Genomic DNA, 17,819 nt, shown 5'->3' with positions numbered 1-17,819 from the left:
CTGCAGCCCAGGAGCGTTTCTAGGATTCAAAGAAAGGGGGGGGCTTAGCCCCAAGGGGAGTGGCATGTTTGCGCGATGGCAATTTTTTTTGGGGCCCATTTGGGGCCATGGATATCCATTGTTTCAGACAGTTCATAGTTTGGTTCAATCAGAAAGAGTGTGATTTTGCTCTATAGTTTTGCTTGCATTCAGTATATGATAACACAAGAGACAGAATTTGAGGGTCATAGTGAAATTTGACAACACAAATATGAACTTTTCTCAAATAAAGAATATCCGCGTCACTCCCAAATCCTAATTCTTAAAGGGACCGCACACAATGGATGGAGAATGGACCTGACAGCGTCAACTTTATATCGTGAAGTATGATGATAGGCTGTTGGATTGTAATTTGAAGGGGGAGAAAACATACAAACCAGAACGTACGCACATATGTAGCATGTTAGAGTTATAAATCACTTGTCCATGTGAGAAACAATAGTTTAATTTAACGACATCACCAAAATAAAAAAAAATGAAAATATATATTCTTTTTAAAGCCAATTAATGCCAAATTATTTGGGGGGGCTGAAGAACATTTGAGGGGGGCTTCAGCCCCCCTCAAATAGGCCTAACGACGCCCCTGCTGCAGACACTCACCCGTTCACTTGGAAAAAGGCCACGAGACGCTCATTTCTTGATATGCATTCATGTCGAGGTTGTGAACCGAGGAAGGAGAATGTGCTAATATTGATTTTTTTAGTTTTTTTCTAATTAGATACCCATTATGTATTAAAAGTCTCTTAGCAAGTATTCTCAAACAAAGGAGACTTTACAAATCAAACTACATCTGTGTAATTTAAATGTAAATACAGCTAATGTCGAAGTAGTTTTCTTTAAACGGACAGTGTCACTATGATGATATTTAATTAATGAGTGAGACTTGTTTGGGGACTATTGGGCCTTCTTTTCTCTTTTCTTGAAGCTCTGTTGCATGCTCTTTATATCTGATATGCGTCAGATTTTTAAAAATTGTTTGGTTTTTAAGGACTTTGCAGGTATGCCAGGTTTTCACCGCTGGAAAATCCACAGGCATGAGTAATGTTTTGTAATATTAGACTGGACAAACAGTTCGTGAAATATAGATGTACGTAATCATCACACTATAATATAGGTAGCTGTTTGATCTGCAATGCCTGAGCTTAAAACATTTTCGTAAAAATAAAAAAGTTATGAAGTACACAATATTATTTCAGGCAAAATGCATGACCACCAAACAAGCAATGTCAATTTGGAATGACTTTATTTGTTAAGCAATGTCATGCTTTATGCATATTTTAAAGCTGCTATATGCATAATTTCAACATTTCTGACGTTGGTGCCCCACAGTGGTAGCATCAGACAAGACACTCCATCAGAGAACAATGGCAGTGACCCTGGTTCACTGAATTGGCCCGAGTCACTGGAAGCTACACAGGCGTTTACCTGGAGTGTCTCATCTTCCTACAAACCAAAGTGTATGCTATCGGGATAGACTGAAAGAAGCTTTAATCACTTAACAATCAAACTGTTAGTAAGGTTCAATTTCTTCCCATTTTGACAAAATGCATACATTGCAAAAAATACCAGAGGAGTTAAATAATACATAGATCAGACATAGCTTAAATGTTCTGTTTAATATTCACAACATGTTTCACAAAATATGCTGCCAAAAAGATAAATACTCAAAAGTCTTCCTTTCTCAAAGTTAACCACGAGCCTATACGCACTTACAGGACTGGTTTCATGGATGGAGGATCAGATTGGAAGCTAGCGAAATGGCCAATTTTCACTTTGGTTGTTTTAATTTAGTAATTGTAATTTGTAGTAACCTAAAGGCTCCAGCCACTGATTTATCTCAAGCAATGAGATTATTGCTATCAGCGCTGTCTCCTCAGCTTTCAATGCATTCATTAACCCTAACCTCTACACACACACACACACATGCACAGACATACCGTCACGATCCTCTTCTGGCTGATAAGAAAAAACATAAATGTGAAATACATATCTATATATACATAGATATGTATATCTATACATATATATACACAACAAAAAGCACCCCAGTTGCTAAATGGTGGAACATGAAGTGCAAACACTATAGTAAAATAATTGAAAACGCACCAGACAAGCAGTAACTCCTGTAACTCCAACATTATTTTAAATATGATGAGATAGGGTGTTATAATAAAATGCTGCTGAGATTATGAAATCCTATTTCATGTTGTTAGTATTGTGTATGTGTATATATATATACACTGTATATATATAAAATACAATATTGAACACAAAGAGTGTAGGACTTCTATTCACCTATCCAGAATAACTGTTTCACATCAACTACAGATTGTTTTCACAGTTTCTGAAAAATTGGTTAAAATGCTGTGGATCAGTTTGTATTGTTATCACATTTTAGTACTAGATATGGTTCAGCAGATCAAGCTCGCTAACTCCCTAAGGCTCACAGATCTTCTAATACAGCAAAGAAATATAAAATCTCTGGGCAGCTCGACCAAACATGCATTTCAAAAATTCATCACAATCAAACTTTGTGCACGCAATATAAGAAAACAAATAACTGAGCTACCAAAAAACAGCAGTGCTTTTTCTTGTTTTTGGTCCACTGCCCAGAGAACTTGCTGTGCTGCTCTGTCTGACGGTCAGCTGCAAATGGCTAACTGAGTAGAGAACTGATGAGTGGAGAGTTAAAAGTGACAATAATTAAAAAAAAAAAAAAAGCCTTGAGCACTTTGGACAGTTGGACTGGATTGAAGTAAACAGACGTTATCAACTGAGACATTGAGGCTGTACTGTTTTTTTGGTTTGGATTTTTATGGATTCATACTCAGTATAGTGAACTAGTGTAACACAGAAGCTGCACGCACATTTAAAGACTCCCAGAAGGGCCAGTCAGTCAGGTCTTACATGTCCTGGTTGGTAAAGCCAGTGTTGGCAGTGTGTATCACATCATACATTTTTTTCCATGCATTGGAAGAAAAAAAAACATAACAACATCGGTGTCTGGCTTAACAGCCGGCATACTTTACAAGTGTCGCTGCGATCCAAAAAGCTCTGGCAACTTTGCTGTGGTTCATTCAAATCCTGCAGAAGTTGGTCCAGAAGAGTAGCTCAGTCAACTTGTCTCTATACTGTCCCATTACAACAGTCCCAATACAGCGTTGAGCTGATCCACCTGGGATCCAGATACTTTCTTACATGCACACAGACGTGTTACATTCAAGGGCAAGCAGAAGCGACGTTGTGAGCGGGGCCCTTAAAGCTGCGTATGGTCTTCACCGCTGTCGTAATTCAGAATTGCATCGTCCGAATGTTTGTCCCTCTGCATGGCACAGGTAGAGAGAAACGAGTGTCAGTCCGTTATCGATGTCTACAGCAACGCTAACAACATGCTGATGAGTTGGCAAGTAACTTTTCTGCATATTCACAGGCTGTATAGAGTCAATAAGACACAATTAATGACTTAATAACAAACAATAATGACCACTGCATGCAGAAACAAACTCAAAGATTCAATCGTCAAAGACTGATATAATAATAAAAAACTTTTTTAAAAACTCCAAAGTGATTCTCATGTTGCTGTCTGCTGAATGTGTCAAGAGTTGAGATATCATGCATCCATGCTCATAATCACCTTGATTAAATGTGTGTTCTCTGCATCCTTGTCTAGAGATGCCGGCGGTGCGTCTGGCTGAAAGAGAGTGTAGAACATACCCATCAATTCAAGTCCGATGGCACAGGGTCGTCGGTTCAAATGATCCCTGATGGAAAGCCAGGTTTGGATCACACAACTGACCCGCCGCACATTACTGGTCATTACTCACAAAAGGCTACAAGTTAAAAACATTAAACACAGATACAAAATGAAACGCAGAGAAAAGGAGATTAAGGGGATTAGATTTTGAAAAGTGTTCCTTCGTCTGTTAATAATTAAAGGTATAATATGTAACTGAATACGACTAGACCGACTTTGTTTGTCGGATCAGTTATCAGATAAACAAGCTAAACAAACGTTAGCGGCAGCTCGCCTCGCTGCCCCTCCGGGGACGACCTTCGGTCGCCAAACATCATCACGGAAACACAGATTTCTTTTAAACATTAAATGGCTTCATTCAGCCTTTCTACCAGGTTTAATCACCTGGTCCATTTGTTTTGGAGGAAGAGAAAAAAAAAGCCTCCTGAACGATGAACACTGCAATGACGGCAATGTTGGTGATCATCTCCCATGATCTCATGCTACTTCGCGGCGTCACCTAACTCCGTCTTTTATTGCTTTGATTGAAAATACCGTCAGAAATGTAATATTGTGCAGTTGTTTAATTGCAGTTCAGTTGTTATGTTTTTGGTCTGGCGGTTTCATCTCTACACCTCGCATTTAGACAAATGTCAAAACATATATAAAGAAAAATGGTGATCAAGTGAAGAGCAGAGCTGTAAATCGTCAGTAAGAATAGCATGGCCGAAACAGCAAAAGTGGGTCTAGTATATACTGCAGCAACAACTGGGAGTAAATAAGTAGTCCTTGACTCCTAAGAACAGGAAAACAGAGTGTGTTTGGTTGGAAAAGAGCACACACAGAATATTTTCATCCATAGGGGCAACAATACCTCTTTCTTTGGAGGGTCGGCTGTTAAGTTCCCATTGCACATGTAGATTAAACTCTGAAAAAGAAACGACACATTGAATCACTTTCATGCTGCTGGAGCACACTCCATGAGTCCCAGTAAATGTCACTTGAATATCCTCGGCTGTTACGCTGACAGTACCGAGTGCATCCTGTCCCGCATCCTGTCCCGCTTCCTGTTCCGCATCCACCGGTGGCGCATGTAGAGGTAACCAGCCAGTGGCACGATCACGTGCAAGACCACAGACAGCCCTAACAAGATCTTCAGCTTATCTGGTTGAGGAGAGATCAGGGAGAATGATTAGGAGAAAAAATTTAACTTTTATCTTTGTGTGCTTTCCACATTTGACATTTATCAAACTGTGCTATGAGAAAACAATTAGGCAGATTTCAGTAAACGATAATGCCGTTTTTACATTGCCGAGCTAACACTGTGCCAGTGACCAAAAATGAGACCATTATTTTACAAATTAGACTCACAGTTACAACTCTGGGTATGCGGTCCAACACGCAACCCATTCATCACCATTCATTTTGAATTAATGATACAAAATACCAAATGTCTATGGAGTTTTATTCACTGGAGCACAAATCAATATTATTTAAACTACACACATGGAATATAGTAGGACAATGAAAATCAAAAAACCTGGAAACATTTGATTTCTTGGTGGAAAAGGTTCACTAAGCGCTCATTTGCTGTGATTTAACTCAACTTATCAGGTAAGTTCTGCTTCCAGAGCAGCAACGTCTCTCTGAAATATTTCTATCTAACAAAATGTGGAAATGTTATTGAAGTGTTTTTAGGTTCTGTTTGTTGTCATACGAAGGTAGGCTAAGACTTTTACAACCTTGCATAACCTTAATTGAAACTAAACGACTCCAGACAAATAGAGGTGTGAAATACATCTATTAAACCTATTTTCAACGTCAATTTTCTGAGTGGGTATTGTCTACGGAAAGATTTAAAACAAATAACATTAGTACCAATGCTAACTTTCAGACGGACTCTGCCTATATCTTAACTAACATGAACTACGCCAGTCAAATGATGCCATCTGCTTTTTGCTTTTCATCAAATACAAAAGCAGTAAAAATCCCAGTGTAAGGATGGGCAGTTTCTCTCTAGAGAATATATTTGGGCTTCGGACTGTCAGAGATTTCATCCCGTTTGAAGACAAAATGTTTTGTGACATTTTACAGACTAAACTCTCTGACATCGACAAATTTGAATTAAGGGAATAAGCTTACCTGTTTCTTTCTGTGTCTCTTTTAGATTTTTTCGGAGTCTAAGAGTTTCAGTTTCTATGGAAAGATGAACAAAAAAACACCTATCATTACAATTGTAAACTTGCAGTGTAAAACAAGAATAACACTAGCATTATTCAAAAATGCAGAAAGTCCGAGAGTAAAAAAAGATATATCAAAGCAAGGGACTTGTTCCAGAAGAGCATTGAAACAAGAAAACGATTATTATTCTTTTAAAAATTATTATTGTGAAAAATCACAAGAAGAAAGCAATCTCGCTTAGTGAACGGTTCGGCATTCTCACAAAAAGCACCCAGCTTTTGTGTATGCTCACAGCTTTGGATGCACGACGCGCACATACAGTAGTGCGTAAATAAAGGTAAGCGGTTATGTGGCTTGTTTTGTCGTCAGTGCTAGTGGCAGCTAGTGTTTTCTAACCGTACGCTTCTGTTGAATGAGAGAAAAGACACCGAGGATGACGAGCAATGAATTTAAAATGTGAGCTTGACTCTTGAAGGGATCAATGTATGTAGGCAAACATCCGTGGCCAGTGAAAGAATATTTTCCATGGCCAGGGTATAAGTAGCTATTACTTAATCATATGAAGTGCCATTTACATAGCTTACCATTGTTTCCAACTTGTGGGAATGACGATTCTGGTCGCAGTTTTGTTGCTGTTGGCTTCAATGTTGCTGCTGTTGCTGTTGTTGGTGAGGGCAATACTGTTGTTGTTGTTATTGTTTCTGGCAGTGTTGTTGTCGGTGTTGTTGACGGTGTTGTTGTTGACGGTGTTGTTGTTGGTGTTGTTATTGTTGTTGTTGCCGTTGTTGTCAGATCGGAAGCTGCAGAAATGTAGTCAGTCACTCAGTAATACAATCTTACAATACGGGGTTTGTAGGCAATAAATGCAATATAACTTTGAGTATATCAGTAAGAAGAATGTTTGTAGCAGTAGTGGTAGACTTGGTCAAATTAAAGGTAGTATTTAAAGGTACAGGTAGCCGTGACTGGATACCCCCAAAAAATTGACTGGTAAGCAATTTAGTGCAGGAGACATTCTGTGAAGTTCAGCAATAGATTTTTTTTATCTACCTGGCCTGTCATTGTGAGCATGTTAGCGTGCTGATGTTCGCATATAGCTCAAAGCAATGCTCTGCCTAACGCCTCATTTACACTGCATGGTTCGACTCACTTTTGGTCCCAGTTCTTTTCTCTTTTTCATTTTCCACTGAGGACAGTACCCCCTCAGTGTAGGTGGGATTCTCAACTGATGTGAATCTGCAGTGGCATCATATTCAGTACAACACTTATTGAATCCTTTCATTGGCTAGTGTACATCAAAGTGTTCATGGTAGCGTACATTGTAGTGTACGGTCTAGTGTACGCCGAAGTGTCCAAAGTGTACGCCGTAGTGTCTGTAGTGTACGGAGCGTACGCAGTAGTGTCTGTAGTGCATGTAGTGTACGCAGTAGTGTCTGTAGTGTGCGCAGTAGTGTCTGTAGTGTATGTAGCGTACGCAGTAGTGTCTGTAGTGTACGTAGTGTACGCAGTAGTGTCTGTAGTGTAGGTAGCGTACGCAGTAGTGTCTGTAGTGTACGTAGTGTACGCAGTAGTGTCTGTAGTGTAGGTAGCGTACGCAGTAGTGTCTGTAGTGTACGTAGTGTACGCAGTAGTGTCTGTAGTGTAGGTAGCGTACGCAGTAGTGTCTGTAGTGTAGGTAGTGTACGCAGTAGTGTCTGTAGTGTAGGTAGCGTACGCAGTAGTGTCTGTAGTGTAGGTAGTGTAGGGCGTAGTTTACGAAGTGTTACATTGTAGTGTCTTTCACTTTCTACTGCGAATAGTAGCATACGTAGTGCACGGCGTAGTGTATGAAGTGTACGCAGTAGTGTCTGTAGTGTAGGTAGCGTACGCAGTAGTGTGTGTAGTGTATGTAGTGTACGCAGTAGTGTCTGTAGTGTATGTAGCGTACGCAGTAGTGTCTGTAGTGTACGTAGTGTACGCAGTAGTGTCTGTAGTGTACGTAGCGTACGCAGTAGTGTCTGTAGTGTAGGTAGCGTACGCAGTAGTGTCTGTAGTGTACGTAGTGTACGCAGTAGTGTCTGTAGTGTAGGTAGCGTACGCAGTAGTGTCTGTAGTGTAGGTAGTGTAGGGCGTAGTTTACGAAGCGTTACATTGTAGTGTCTTTCACTTTCTATTGCGAATAGTAGCATACGTAGTGCACAGCGTAGTGTCTGTAGTGTACATAGCGTACGCAGCGTACGCAGTAGTGTCTGTAGTGTACGTAGTGTAGGGCGTAGTTTACGAAGCGTTACATTGTAGTGTCTTTCACTTTCTACTGCGAATAGTAGCATACGTAGTGCACGGTGTAGTGTATGTAGTGTACAGCGTACTGTACGCAGGGTACGCTGTAGAGGAGGGTGGAGTGTACGTAGCATACGTTGGAGTGTACGTAGCATACATCATACTGTATGAAGCGTGCGTCATAGTGTACGTAGCGTACGTCACAGTGTACGTAGCTTACGTCACAGTGTACGTAGCGTACTTCGTAGTGTACGTAGCGTACTTCGTAGTTTTGCGAGCTGCCATTTTTTACAACTTGGGTAGGGTGAATAAAACATCTGCAGTCGCAATTGATTGCGGTTTTGCTATTTAAAAACGTTGAGTTCTAGCAGGATGTTCTCTCTGACCAGTCAGTGGTGTGCAGTATTTTAACTCACCATTCTAGTATCGACTCAGCTCACTTGGAGCTCTTAGTTAGTTATTACTTCATGCTTTCTGTAACTTCAAATACTTTGCACAATACCTCACATGTATAGGCTACTTACATATAGCTATGGAAGAGGTGCAAAATCTAAACTTACTTTCCCGTATCTTTAATCAAAGAAGTTGCACTGAAAACGGTATTGTAGTCGCAACCATTGATGGAACTCAGTTGTTAGTGAAACACACACATGTACAGTATGCAAATGTTAGCAGACTGTACAAAGAAAGCCGATGATGCTCTACCAGGAGGTGGTCCTGTATTACACAAGAATATTCTTCAAATCATGTGAGCGTTGTCATTATTGTACTCAAATGTTAAGGAGGTGTGGTTAAAAAACAAAAGTAGGGAAAAGGGGTTTAAGATTCAAAGACCAAGACCTGCAGTTATGCAACAGCAAGCATGATTTCTGGCATTTCCAATGCACAGCATCGACATGTACTTATTAATCATTTCAAAATAAAAGGTGTCACTTACGAGTAGACGCTGTTTCTGCAAATATCTTGCACACGGTGTCTAAAGAAAAAGATTAGATCAATGTTACAACAACGAAGGGAACGAATTGTGAGAGCAAGTACATAGTTTAATAAAATGTGTTTTAGTGCTCATCACCAACCACCCACACTAACGCTCAAAGCACAGGATGCATACTCACTGTATTCGCAGCCTGTGATGCAAGAAAGAAAGAAAAGAAAATTCTGAGTTTCAACATAAAAAAAAAAAAAACATCTTCAGCATCATGCTTTGGTGATATTTTACTGCAATTTCGAACAATAATTATAGTCAGAATACATTTTGTGTAAATTTAACCCTTTAAAAACGGACTTCCTGTTTGCATGATCCTGCCCTAAAATAAAAACGATCTAAAACAAAAACCGAGACAGCTCGAGCAATCACACTTTTTGCAGCAGAAAGCTATGGCGATCGCGTAATCACACTGTACGCTCGCGACGACGTCATTACTTTACGTTTCGCAAAAGGTGGTAACAATGTGCTGTGGCCTCAGAGTATTGCCCCGTGTTGGCCGCGGGAGATCGTTGTTTGCATGATCCTGTTTAAATCAACATGAAAACCACCAACACCTTTTGCACTCTGCTCATAAAAATGAGCATATGTCAAAAAACTAACAAATGTAGATAGTTAGTTGTTTTGAGAAATATTTTGTTTGTGTTTCTACCTTCAGCATTGTTAAGGAAAGATATGTTTTGTGTGTTTATTCAAAATTGATGAAAACATAAACACATTTTTTTTTTTGAATTTATGACAATGTGAATACTTGTATCACTAGTATATGTATATGAAGCATTGGAGGAAATGAAAATTCCAATGTAGATGCTGGCGGACTATTTCTATTGAAGGGGGGGGGGGGGGGGGGATAAACCAGCCACCTCTCATTGTTACAGTAGTATCTGTATGTGAAGTACCTTCAAGAGGGTGGTTGAAAGCTTTCGCCATGAAGCACATGAAGTGATAGATATGGACTTTAGTACTTTTCCCTTCGCACTTTGTGCTTTTGTTCTTTGGGTGTAGCTGTGGTAAAAAAAAATGTATTAGTTTAGTGAGACAAGTGAGACATGGAACGTCACAATCATTCACAAAAGTCACAATCGAAGCAACAACAAACGTGACACCAACTTGAAGAAAATGAAAGTTGGCCTCTGTTCACTTACATTACGAAGGCATTGCTTTAGCAGGTAACACCCAATCCCGTCTCCTTTCTCCAGGCACTCGACCTCTAAACTACAATTCACTGTGTCCTGTGTTGGGAAGAGCACACATGTACGCTTGATCAATCCATTCCAGTCCAGTCCCTATTGAACGATATGCATTTACATGTATTTACATAGAACCTCAAGAGATCGTTTGTGCTCACTGTCTCAGTGAGTTACCTTGGGATCTTTAGTTGTGACGAGGGAGAAGGTGTCATTCAGATTTTTCCCATTTTTTTCATTTGCCTTGAAAGTGGAACATAGAAGTGGACGGACAAAAGATATTGTCAATTGTTTATTATTAGTGAATGATTTTTAGAATTATTGTTTTGAGACAGACTAACTTTTAAGGCTCAAGAACTTTAACAGTATAGCATTTTTAGGGAGTGGGCAAATCACTGTTAATATCAGCGAGCCCAAATGAGATCCGATATCATCATGCGTGCGTGCGTGTAGAGGTACGTCAAAATGACAAATTACTTTTGCGAGCGCTTTTACATCACTCCGCGCAGAAAAAACACCATGCTTCGCGAAGCGTTCACCTGCTTGCTCGCGAGTGGTTTTTCTCTCTTTTCCTTTTTTTTTTTTACAGTTAGTGGGCGGACCCAGTCAACATTGTATCACTGGATTTAATTGGTTACTCGTCTTTGGATTGGTCATATATCACCCCTGATGCAGATGCTAGGTGGCGGTTTTCAATCCGCCACTGAACACTACTTCACGACATCTAAGAGGTAAATATTGTACTGTACTGTAATAAAACTACAAACATACCTTATAGAATGTGATGCATTGCTGTAGATTAAACTAACCAACATGCAACATACACATTAATGCAGCAATATATATCCCGAAACATCAGATATAATACTAAAGACAGGGAACATTTTACTGTAAGGGTACTTTTACTTTTGGTACTTCCAAGTACATTTTGCTGATAATAACATACTGGACTAATATTTTGAATGCAGGACTTTTAATTGTAGTGGATTATTTTATCAGGATGGTATTAGTACTTTTACTGCAGTGAAGGATCTGAATACTTTTTCATCCACTAATTACTTGTCAGAGATGTAAGTTTGGGAACTCACTTGGCAAACAGTTAATATACAACCAGTCGTTCCTAACCTTGGCTCCAGATCCTTAACCGGGTCCAAGTTTTTTGTTCATAGTATATACAACTACATTTTTTCTTTTAACATGCTTTGTATTACATCAACCTCTGCAGTCTGAAAAGTTAACAAAAGTTGTCAGACAAAACTATAATATTTATGTCTGAGATGTGGTGCAGTTAAAGTACAATATTTACCACCAGTAGAGCAGTGATGGAAGTCGTGCACCAGGAGACGCTCCTCGAGCTTAAAAGCATGTTTTTCTCCTCGCAGTCTTCCGTGCGGAGTGATGTGAAAGCGCTGGCAAGAGTAATTTGCGTGCGAGTGGATCTCATTTGTGCTCGCAGATATTGACAGTGATTTTCCCTCATAGTTTTCCTTTTGCTGGTGTCCTGCTCAAACAGAATCACTGAATAAAGCAAATGATGACCACATACCCAGAACTCCATGTCCAGGTGGTCGTGACACCCCTCCTTCGACAGATCAATTGCGTTCAGGAACACCTAACAGCGGCATTAAAATTTTTTTTTAAAATATGGTCGTTTTTTGAATAGTCTGGGTGATTGAGAGAAAGCATGTACACAACATACATAGCAATACGTTATATTGTCAGAGCGACGAGCTGCTGAGCTCACAAGGAGCGCAGCGTGGGGGACACTTACCAAGATAAATATGTGGGTCATGTATGTCCACGATGTCATGCTGACACCATCCACAGTCACGCTGAAGAAGAAGAAGAAGAAGAGAGTCTGTCGTTGGCTTCGTCATCACTCACACAAACAACAACACACACGCAAGATTAAATTTGAGAATATTACCATCAAATGAAACCTGATCTCTAGATAAAACCTGAGTCGGCTCTCTAATGGCTCCTGTTCACCATCTTATATGATGGTATACACATACAAATGAGTGACAAACTAATGGGAAAAAACACAATATTAATTGTTTAATGGATGAATTAGAGTTCACCAGAACAAACAAAAAAGAAGCTAATTGACTCCCTGGGACACTAATGGGACACTAATTCATCATAGGATCTAAAAGGAAGTGGAAGCCCAACCATGCTAACAAATCCATTTAGTTTGAGCACTCATATTATGATTTTCTCCCCTTAAATGGTCGCATGCCTACAATGGCGTATCAGGGCCGTTGTTAGGAAAATCTTCTCTGAGATTATAAAGTCATAAATTTGTGAGAAAAAACAGCCGACTGTCTGAATTTCTTTGCTCCTAAAGTAGTATTGTCATGGTAAGGATAGCCTCTGAGCAAGACAAGGGTCATAAAAGATACATTACTGCATTTTCTTTCATGTTCTCTCTGTGTTACTTTATGGACATAATGCTGACATCTCTATGCATTCTACTTCTATCCTCGTCACGTTAGACCTGTTCATTTTGCAAATGGGTTCTCGGATAAATCCTAAAGTTTGCCTCTCTGACGGATGGCCTCTGAGCACAGACCGTATATAAGAAGTGTACGTATAGTCCTCGTGAACACACCTTTTGTTTTATGGGTTGCCGCTTTGAAGCATCAATTTTGGCATTTTGGTCATCGTCATCTTGGTTTTTTTGCAACCACACGTGACACGAGAGGGGGGAGCTAAGCCACCAAAATGTTTTCATTAGGTTTAATGAACTAAAAACAGACTGTTTAAGGGATCAAGTTGAAGGGTATTCACACCCTAAAGCATACCCTGCTTTATGGTCTATTTTACTGTAAAAGGCACCGTCAATTACTCAATGAACATCACGCTGTGTTGGAAGACTTTAAACTAGAGATTGAGATCATAAACTGATGTTTACTGAGGTAATAAATCAAGAGAGAAGTAGAGTCATTTTCTCATAGTCTTCTATACAATCAGACTTATTTTTGCAACCAAGAGTCGCCCCCTGCTGGACACTAGAAAGAATGCAAGTTTTTCAGACCCCGAGGTCCCTAAAAATACATACGTATGCGTTGTCTTTCTGTATTCTTTTAAGAAGAGAAATACATAATAATATAAATGAATTAATGTATTTTCAGCCTGTTTGCAACGAGTTGCTGTTTAAACAAGTTGGTCCAACCTGCAGCGATGTTGTTTCTTGACCTTAAAAAATCACTATTTTATATATTTTTTACCCCGTAAATTTGTGACTGTATACTCCCCCCCCCCCCCCCCCCCCCCCCCGTAAGAGAGAGAGAGAGCAAGAGACAGTGAGGATAAACAAACACATAGGTTTCCAGAAGCCTTTGATCGCTTACATGCCGCTCTCAGAAAAAGTCTTTGTCCACTTGTTTGGCATAAGGAAGATTGAGTGTGTCCAAACCTGTTGTCTGAGACCTTCCTTTTCATTGTTAATCAACTGCAGCTCCCATTAAATATAGTCATTGCCAAAAACAGCAGCAGACACTGAGGACAAATGAAGGAAAAGGTCAAACTGTAAACACGTTTTTTCAGAGAGGAAGTGAAAGTCACATTCCAGCTCATTATCACTTGGACTCCCATGTCGACTCATTCCAGTCACTGAGGCCACTTCTTACATTCACGTCGCAACTCCCTGATCTGTTGCGCTGCTCGGACTTGTAAGCTACTGTATCTGTGTTGTGCAGTCATGTTGTGGGAGTTCAAGGCAGGACATGACAGACCCCACCTCGGATACCACACACGCATCGCTGCAAATTGTGCTTACACAAAGCCTGTAAAACACAATTCACAATAACAAATTTAAAAAACGTATTCTAAAATTTGCTTCATGTTGACTTTGGAGATATGTAACATATTAATAATCTCTTACAGTTTTTGTTGCCAACAAAGTTTAGTGTACAAAATGGAAAATTATACTTAAATCAAGTACTTATACATAAAGAAGGGGTTATATTATATTAAAGGACTAAACTAGAGCTACAACTAACAATTGTTTTCATTAGCGATTAATCTGTCAACTATTTTCTGTTGTTCTGCATTTTTTCTCGAAAAAGTTAGTTGCGGTTGACTAGTTGTTTCTGCTTTCGATTAAACATTTACATGTTACCAACAGCAGATGGTCTCAGATAATGGAGCAAGTATCCAGTGTTTTTTTTTAAATATTTGTTTCAGCATTACTGCCTTTGATAGTAGAGAGTTGATAATGAGAAAGAGACAAGAAACTTAGACAGAGAGAGACAGAAAGGGGTATGACATGCAACAATGGCCCCTGGCCAACTTTAATGTTGCTGAGCTAGCGAGTATCTACTGGTCTGCATACCGTAGTGTACTGCAACCAGTGACCCATTGGCCATCTGGCATTCTAATAAAGGTATTCCCACCCATAATTTTAAAGTGGCAATCTTGAAGCTTTTATTTTAAATAAATGTCTGTTAAAGCCAAAGGAGGTAACACAATGGTGATTGAGCTGCGGCCATTTTTATGGGAAGCGTTGGTATGAGACCATTACGCTAAACTTACAGCAACATTACGAAGCGTAGAGAGCCAGACTAAATGAGAAAAATGTAACAACTTAATGCTTCATCCTCACACTCTTGTCACAGTGTAGGAAAGTACGCTGACTCGTCTGCCATCGCCAGACGAGTGACAACTTAGTTCGGCTCATTTTCTGTAACCAGTGTAGCATTAAAGCATGGTGGAATTAGCAAGCTAGCTGGCTACCTAGCGAACAATTAGCTAGTTAGCTAGTTAGCTTCCACATCGCTTTAACGCTACACTGGTTACAGAAAATGAGCCGAACTAGCCGGCCGGTAGCCGGCGGCAGCGCTGGGTCTACCGGTCCCTCCGCCTCACTCCCCACTGCTGCAAGCAAACAAAACGGTTCGACGTCCTTTCGACTCCTGTTGTATTTCTGTGGTGTACACACAAATATGAATGAACCTATGGACACAATTCTGAATACTCAAAGCTCACGTATCGACAAGAAGACTCCAGACTGAAATCTTAAGTATTTAAAATTCAGATGAAAACCACATGGATTTACAAATTTACTAACTGTATATATATATATGTCCAATGTAGTGCTTAGTCTTTGCCCTTTTAAGTGTTAACATGTGCATGTTATATGATATACATTTTTTCGTAAATCATTCAACATGACTTGGCAATAAAAGGGAAATATTGATAAACGATGTCATCCATTCCCGTTCCAAACACCACAAATGCAGGAGAGTCCGATTTTTGTCGAAAAGAATGACACGCCAAACCAAAACCGGCAGACCGAGAGAAAGCTCTACCGAGGCGATCGGCTGGGCCAGATAAGCAGATAAGAGTCGTAACGAGGCTACAGCTAACGTGAGGGGTTCTCTCTCTCCCTCTTCACGCAATCACAGTCTCCCTCCCAGGCTTTACACGGACCGGACTATTTTCTTTGCACTGCGGTGGCTGTCCGCAGTGCGCTCCAGGGGTTCTATCGTCTCCTCCGGATCTACGTGCGCACACCCACCGTTTCAACCGACGCTGAGACTCTTAACGTTGCCTCCATAAACACGTAATGCTTGTTCTAACAAGTAAGACGTAGACACAAGTTGCATACATAAACAACTAAAAAAAATCCTAATTTTTCAACCGGCATTTGAGTAACGGGATCAACAGGTTACAGTCATCACATGTGTTCTCAGAGGACCTCAGTAAAAAAAATAAAAAATAAAACACAATAGTAACTGCATCAGTGAGCCTACCTTGCTGTGGTGTCTGCGTCGTTCGTCTGCTGCTGCGCTCCAGGGTCACTCCCATTCTCCTACTGACAACTTTACTTTCACTTTCCACCTTTTCAAGAGCAAAGCTCTCTCCCTCTCTCTCTCTCTCTCCTCCTCATCCGTTACATCATCTGCGGAGTTTCCAAACGGGGACTTGAGTCCGACTAAACACTTAAAACTAAGAACAGAACAGAGCCGGGTGGAAAGTTGTAAACCCTCCTTTTACGCAGAAGACGGAGAGCTCCCAACCATGCGTAAAGGTCAAACACAGTGCTCTTATCTGCGGTTAATTTCACTTGGGCGCACCTTACCGATCCTATAACATGCAACAGGCATACCTACGACCAGACTCGGCAGATAAGGAGAAAGTTAAAGGGGAATTTACTTTTTATTTGACTGCTACCATGAGTGCTTTAGTTATCATTCCATCACATCCACTGCTGCTCGTAATTGGTAATACAAGAATACATATGGCTGGATATCTCCTCGGCTCACAGGAGGTGCAGCGAGAGTGGATTTGCGTTATCCCACTCAGGAGAAAGTGCTTTCAGTCAGTCTGCATTTTGTGTAAAAGCTGCACTAAGAATGTAACTCCATCCCAGTGACCATTAGAGAACTAGACACATACGGCTCATTGAAATAAATGGTCCATTAGCACCCAGCTCTGTCAGCACTAGAACGGAACTGCACCTTACTGTTCTCAATCTGTCCGTCTGTCGACCCTCCATGTGTTTTATTGCTCTTTAGCTGCGTCAGACAGACTCATATATTCGACATGCTTTAATGTTTAGTGCTTCTGACACGTGTGTTTTTAAGTGTCCAACAATGCAACAGAATCTTGTCTTTAGTCCACGTTTCTATTTGACAGAATCATCCCTCATTCATTTGCTGTATGTGTTGTTTTACCAGCCTCTGTGTTGCACGTCTTTACTTGACAAAGCAGTGCAAGGGTGTCCTGAATGATGTTTCTACTTATATATTAATATTCTCTCTGCATGCTTTGTAACAGGTAAATAATGCAGAATTTTGTTATTTTAATCTAATGTTCTGCTTTTAGGGTGACTTTGTAACATTTGTCCAGAGACTACAGATGAAAGATAGCCTCTTTGCACATGTTTGATGAATGTGCACTGTGCCTACCAAATAAACCAATAGAATAATAACAATTCCTGTTCCGATGCAAGGGTCCTGGGACAGAGGATGTTAAAGCCCTCTGAGGCAAATTTGCGATACACAAAATAAATTGAAACTGAAATTGAATTGACAGATTCTCCCTTTTCTTTTTACGCACCTCTTACTTTTGTGAAAGCTGTTAAGACTTTTTTTTTTTGGTGACATTTAGGCCTTATTTGCGAAACCTTATTTGTTATATTTGTGAAAGGAGACTTCACTGCTTTTCTTACACCTGCAGTAGACCACGTTGGACCAGCTCCAGATCAAAACAAGCCACTGACTGATCAAATCTGGACTAGAATAACTAGTCCAGTGTTTCAAAACACTGAATTGTGAAACCTTTTACATGGCTGCAATTGTTTCTTGAGCGAGTTACGTTGCCCACAAGTGCGAACATGCAGTTACATTAGTCTGATGTGTGTCGTTAGTAGTCAGGCATGGACGCGTCGCCCACACGGAAAAAAAAAGGTGAGTCATGAGAAAATTTA

At 40.1% G+C, this 17,819-nt stretch overlaps 1 protein-coding gene across 2 annotated transcripts; it reads right to left on the bottom strand.

Annotated features, from left to right (window-relative positions):
* Positions 1–1,269: 1,269 nt before the first annotated feature.
* LOC142941524 (uncharacterized) lies at positions 1,270–17,051 on the bottom strand. Of its 2 annotated transcripts, none has more exons than XM_076083469.1 (13): positions 16,141–17,051; positions 12,156–12,216; positions 11,931–11,996; positions 10,562–10,627; positions 10,343–10,429; positions 10,097–10,202; positions 9,328–9,339; positions 9,150–9,188; positions 5,915–5,968; positions 4,806–4,936; positions 4,647–4,700; positions 3,674–3,730; positions 1,270–3,361 (listed from the first exon to the last, which is right to left on the bottom strand). In XM_076083469.1, the coding sequence occupies exons 2-13, from the start codon at positions 12,192–12,194 to the stop codon at positions 3,296–3,298; spliced, it is 777 nt and encodes a 258-aa protein (XP_075939584.1). In that variant the 5' UTR covers positions 12,195–12,216; positions 16,141–17,051; the 3' UTR covers positions 1,270–3,295. The 2 variants fall into 2 exon arrangements, with proteins under 2 accessions (XP_075939584.1, XP_075939593.1); XM_076083478.1 differs by lacking the exons at positions 11,931–11,996; positions 12,156–12,216; positions 16,141–17,051 and adding exons at positions 6,538–6,753; positions 11,510–11,610; positions 11,691–11,883.
* Positions 17,052–17,819: the final 768 nt, after the last annotated feature.

This window comes from Anarhichas minor, unplaced genomic scaffold (genome assembly GCF_050575085.1).
Source record: "Anarhichas minor isolate MPS153535 unplaced genomic scaffold, ASM5057508v1 ptg000007l, whole genome shotgun sequence".
NCBI lineage: Eukaryota > Metazoa > Chordata > Actinopteri > Perciformes > Anarhichadidae > Anarhichas > Anarhichas minor.
Note: the sequence above shows the minus strand (reverse complement) of the source record. Positions and strands in the feature narration are given on the sequence as shown.

What these genes read in the sequence shown, in the direction of transcription:
- LOC142941524 (XM_076083469.1), bottom strand. Translation starts at nt 12,194, where the DNA reads ATGACATCGTGGACATACATGACCCACATATTTATCTTG. An exon ending in TCACAACTAAAGATCCCAAG is followed by an intron (nt 10,430 to 10,561) that starts GTAACTCACTGA and finishes TTCCCAACACAG; the next exon opens with GACACAGTGAATTGTAGTTT. An exon ending in TGCGGGACAGGATGCACTCG is followed by an intron (nt 4,701 to 4,805) that starts GTACTGTCAGCG and finishes TTTCTTTTTCAG; the next exon opens with AGTTTAATCTACATGTGCAA.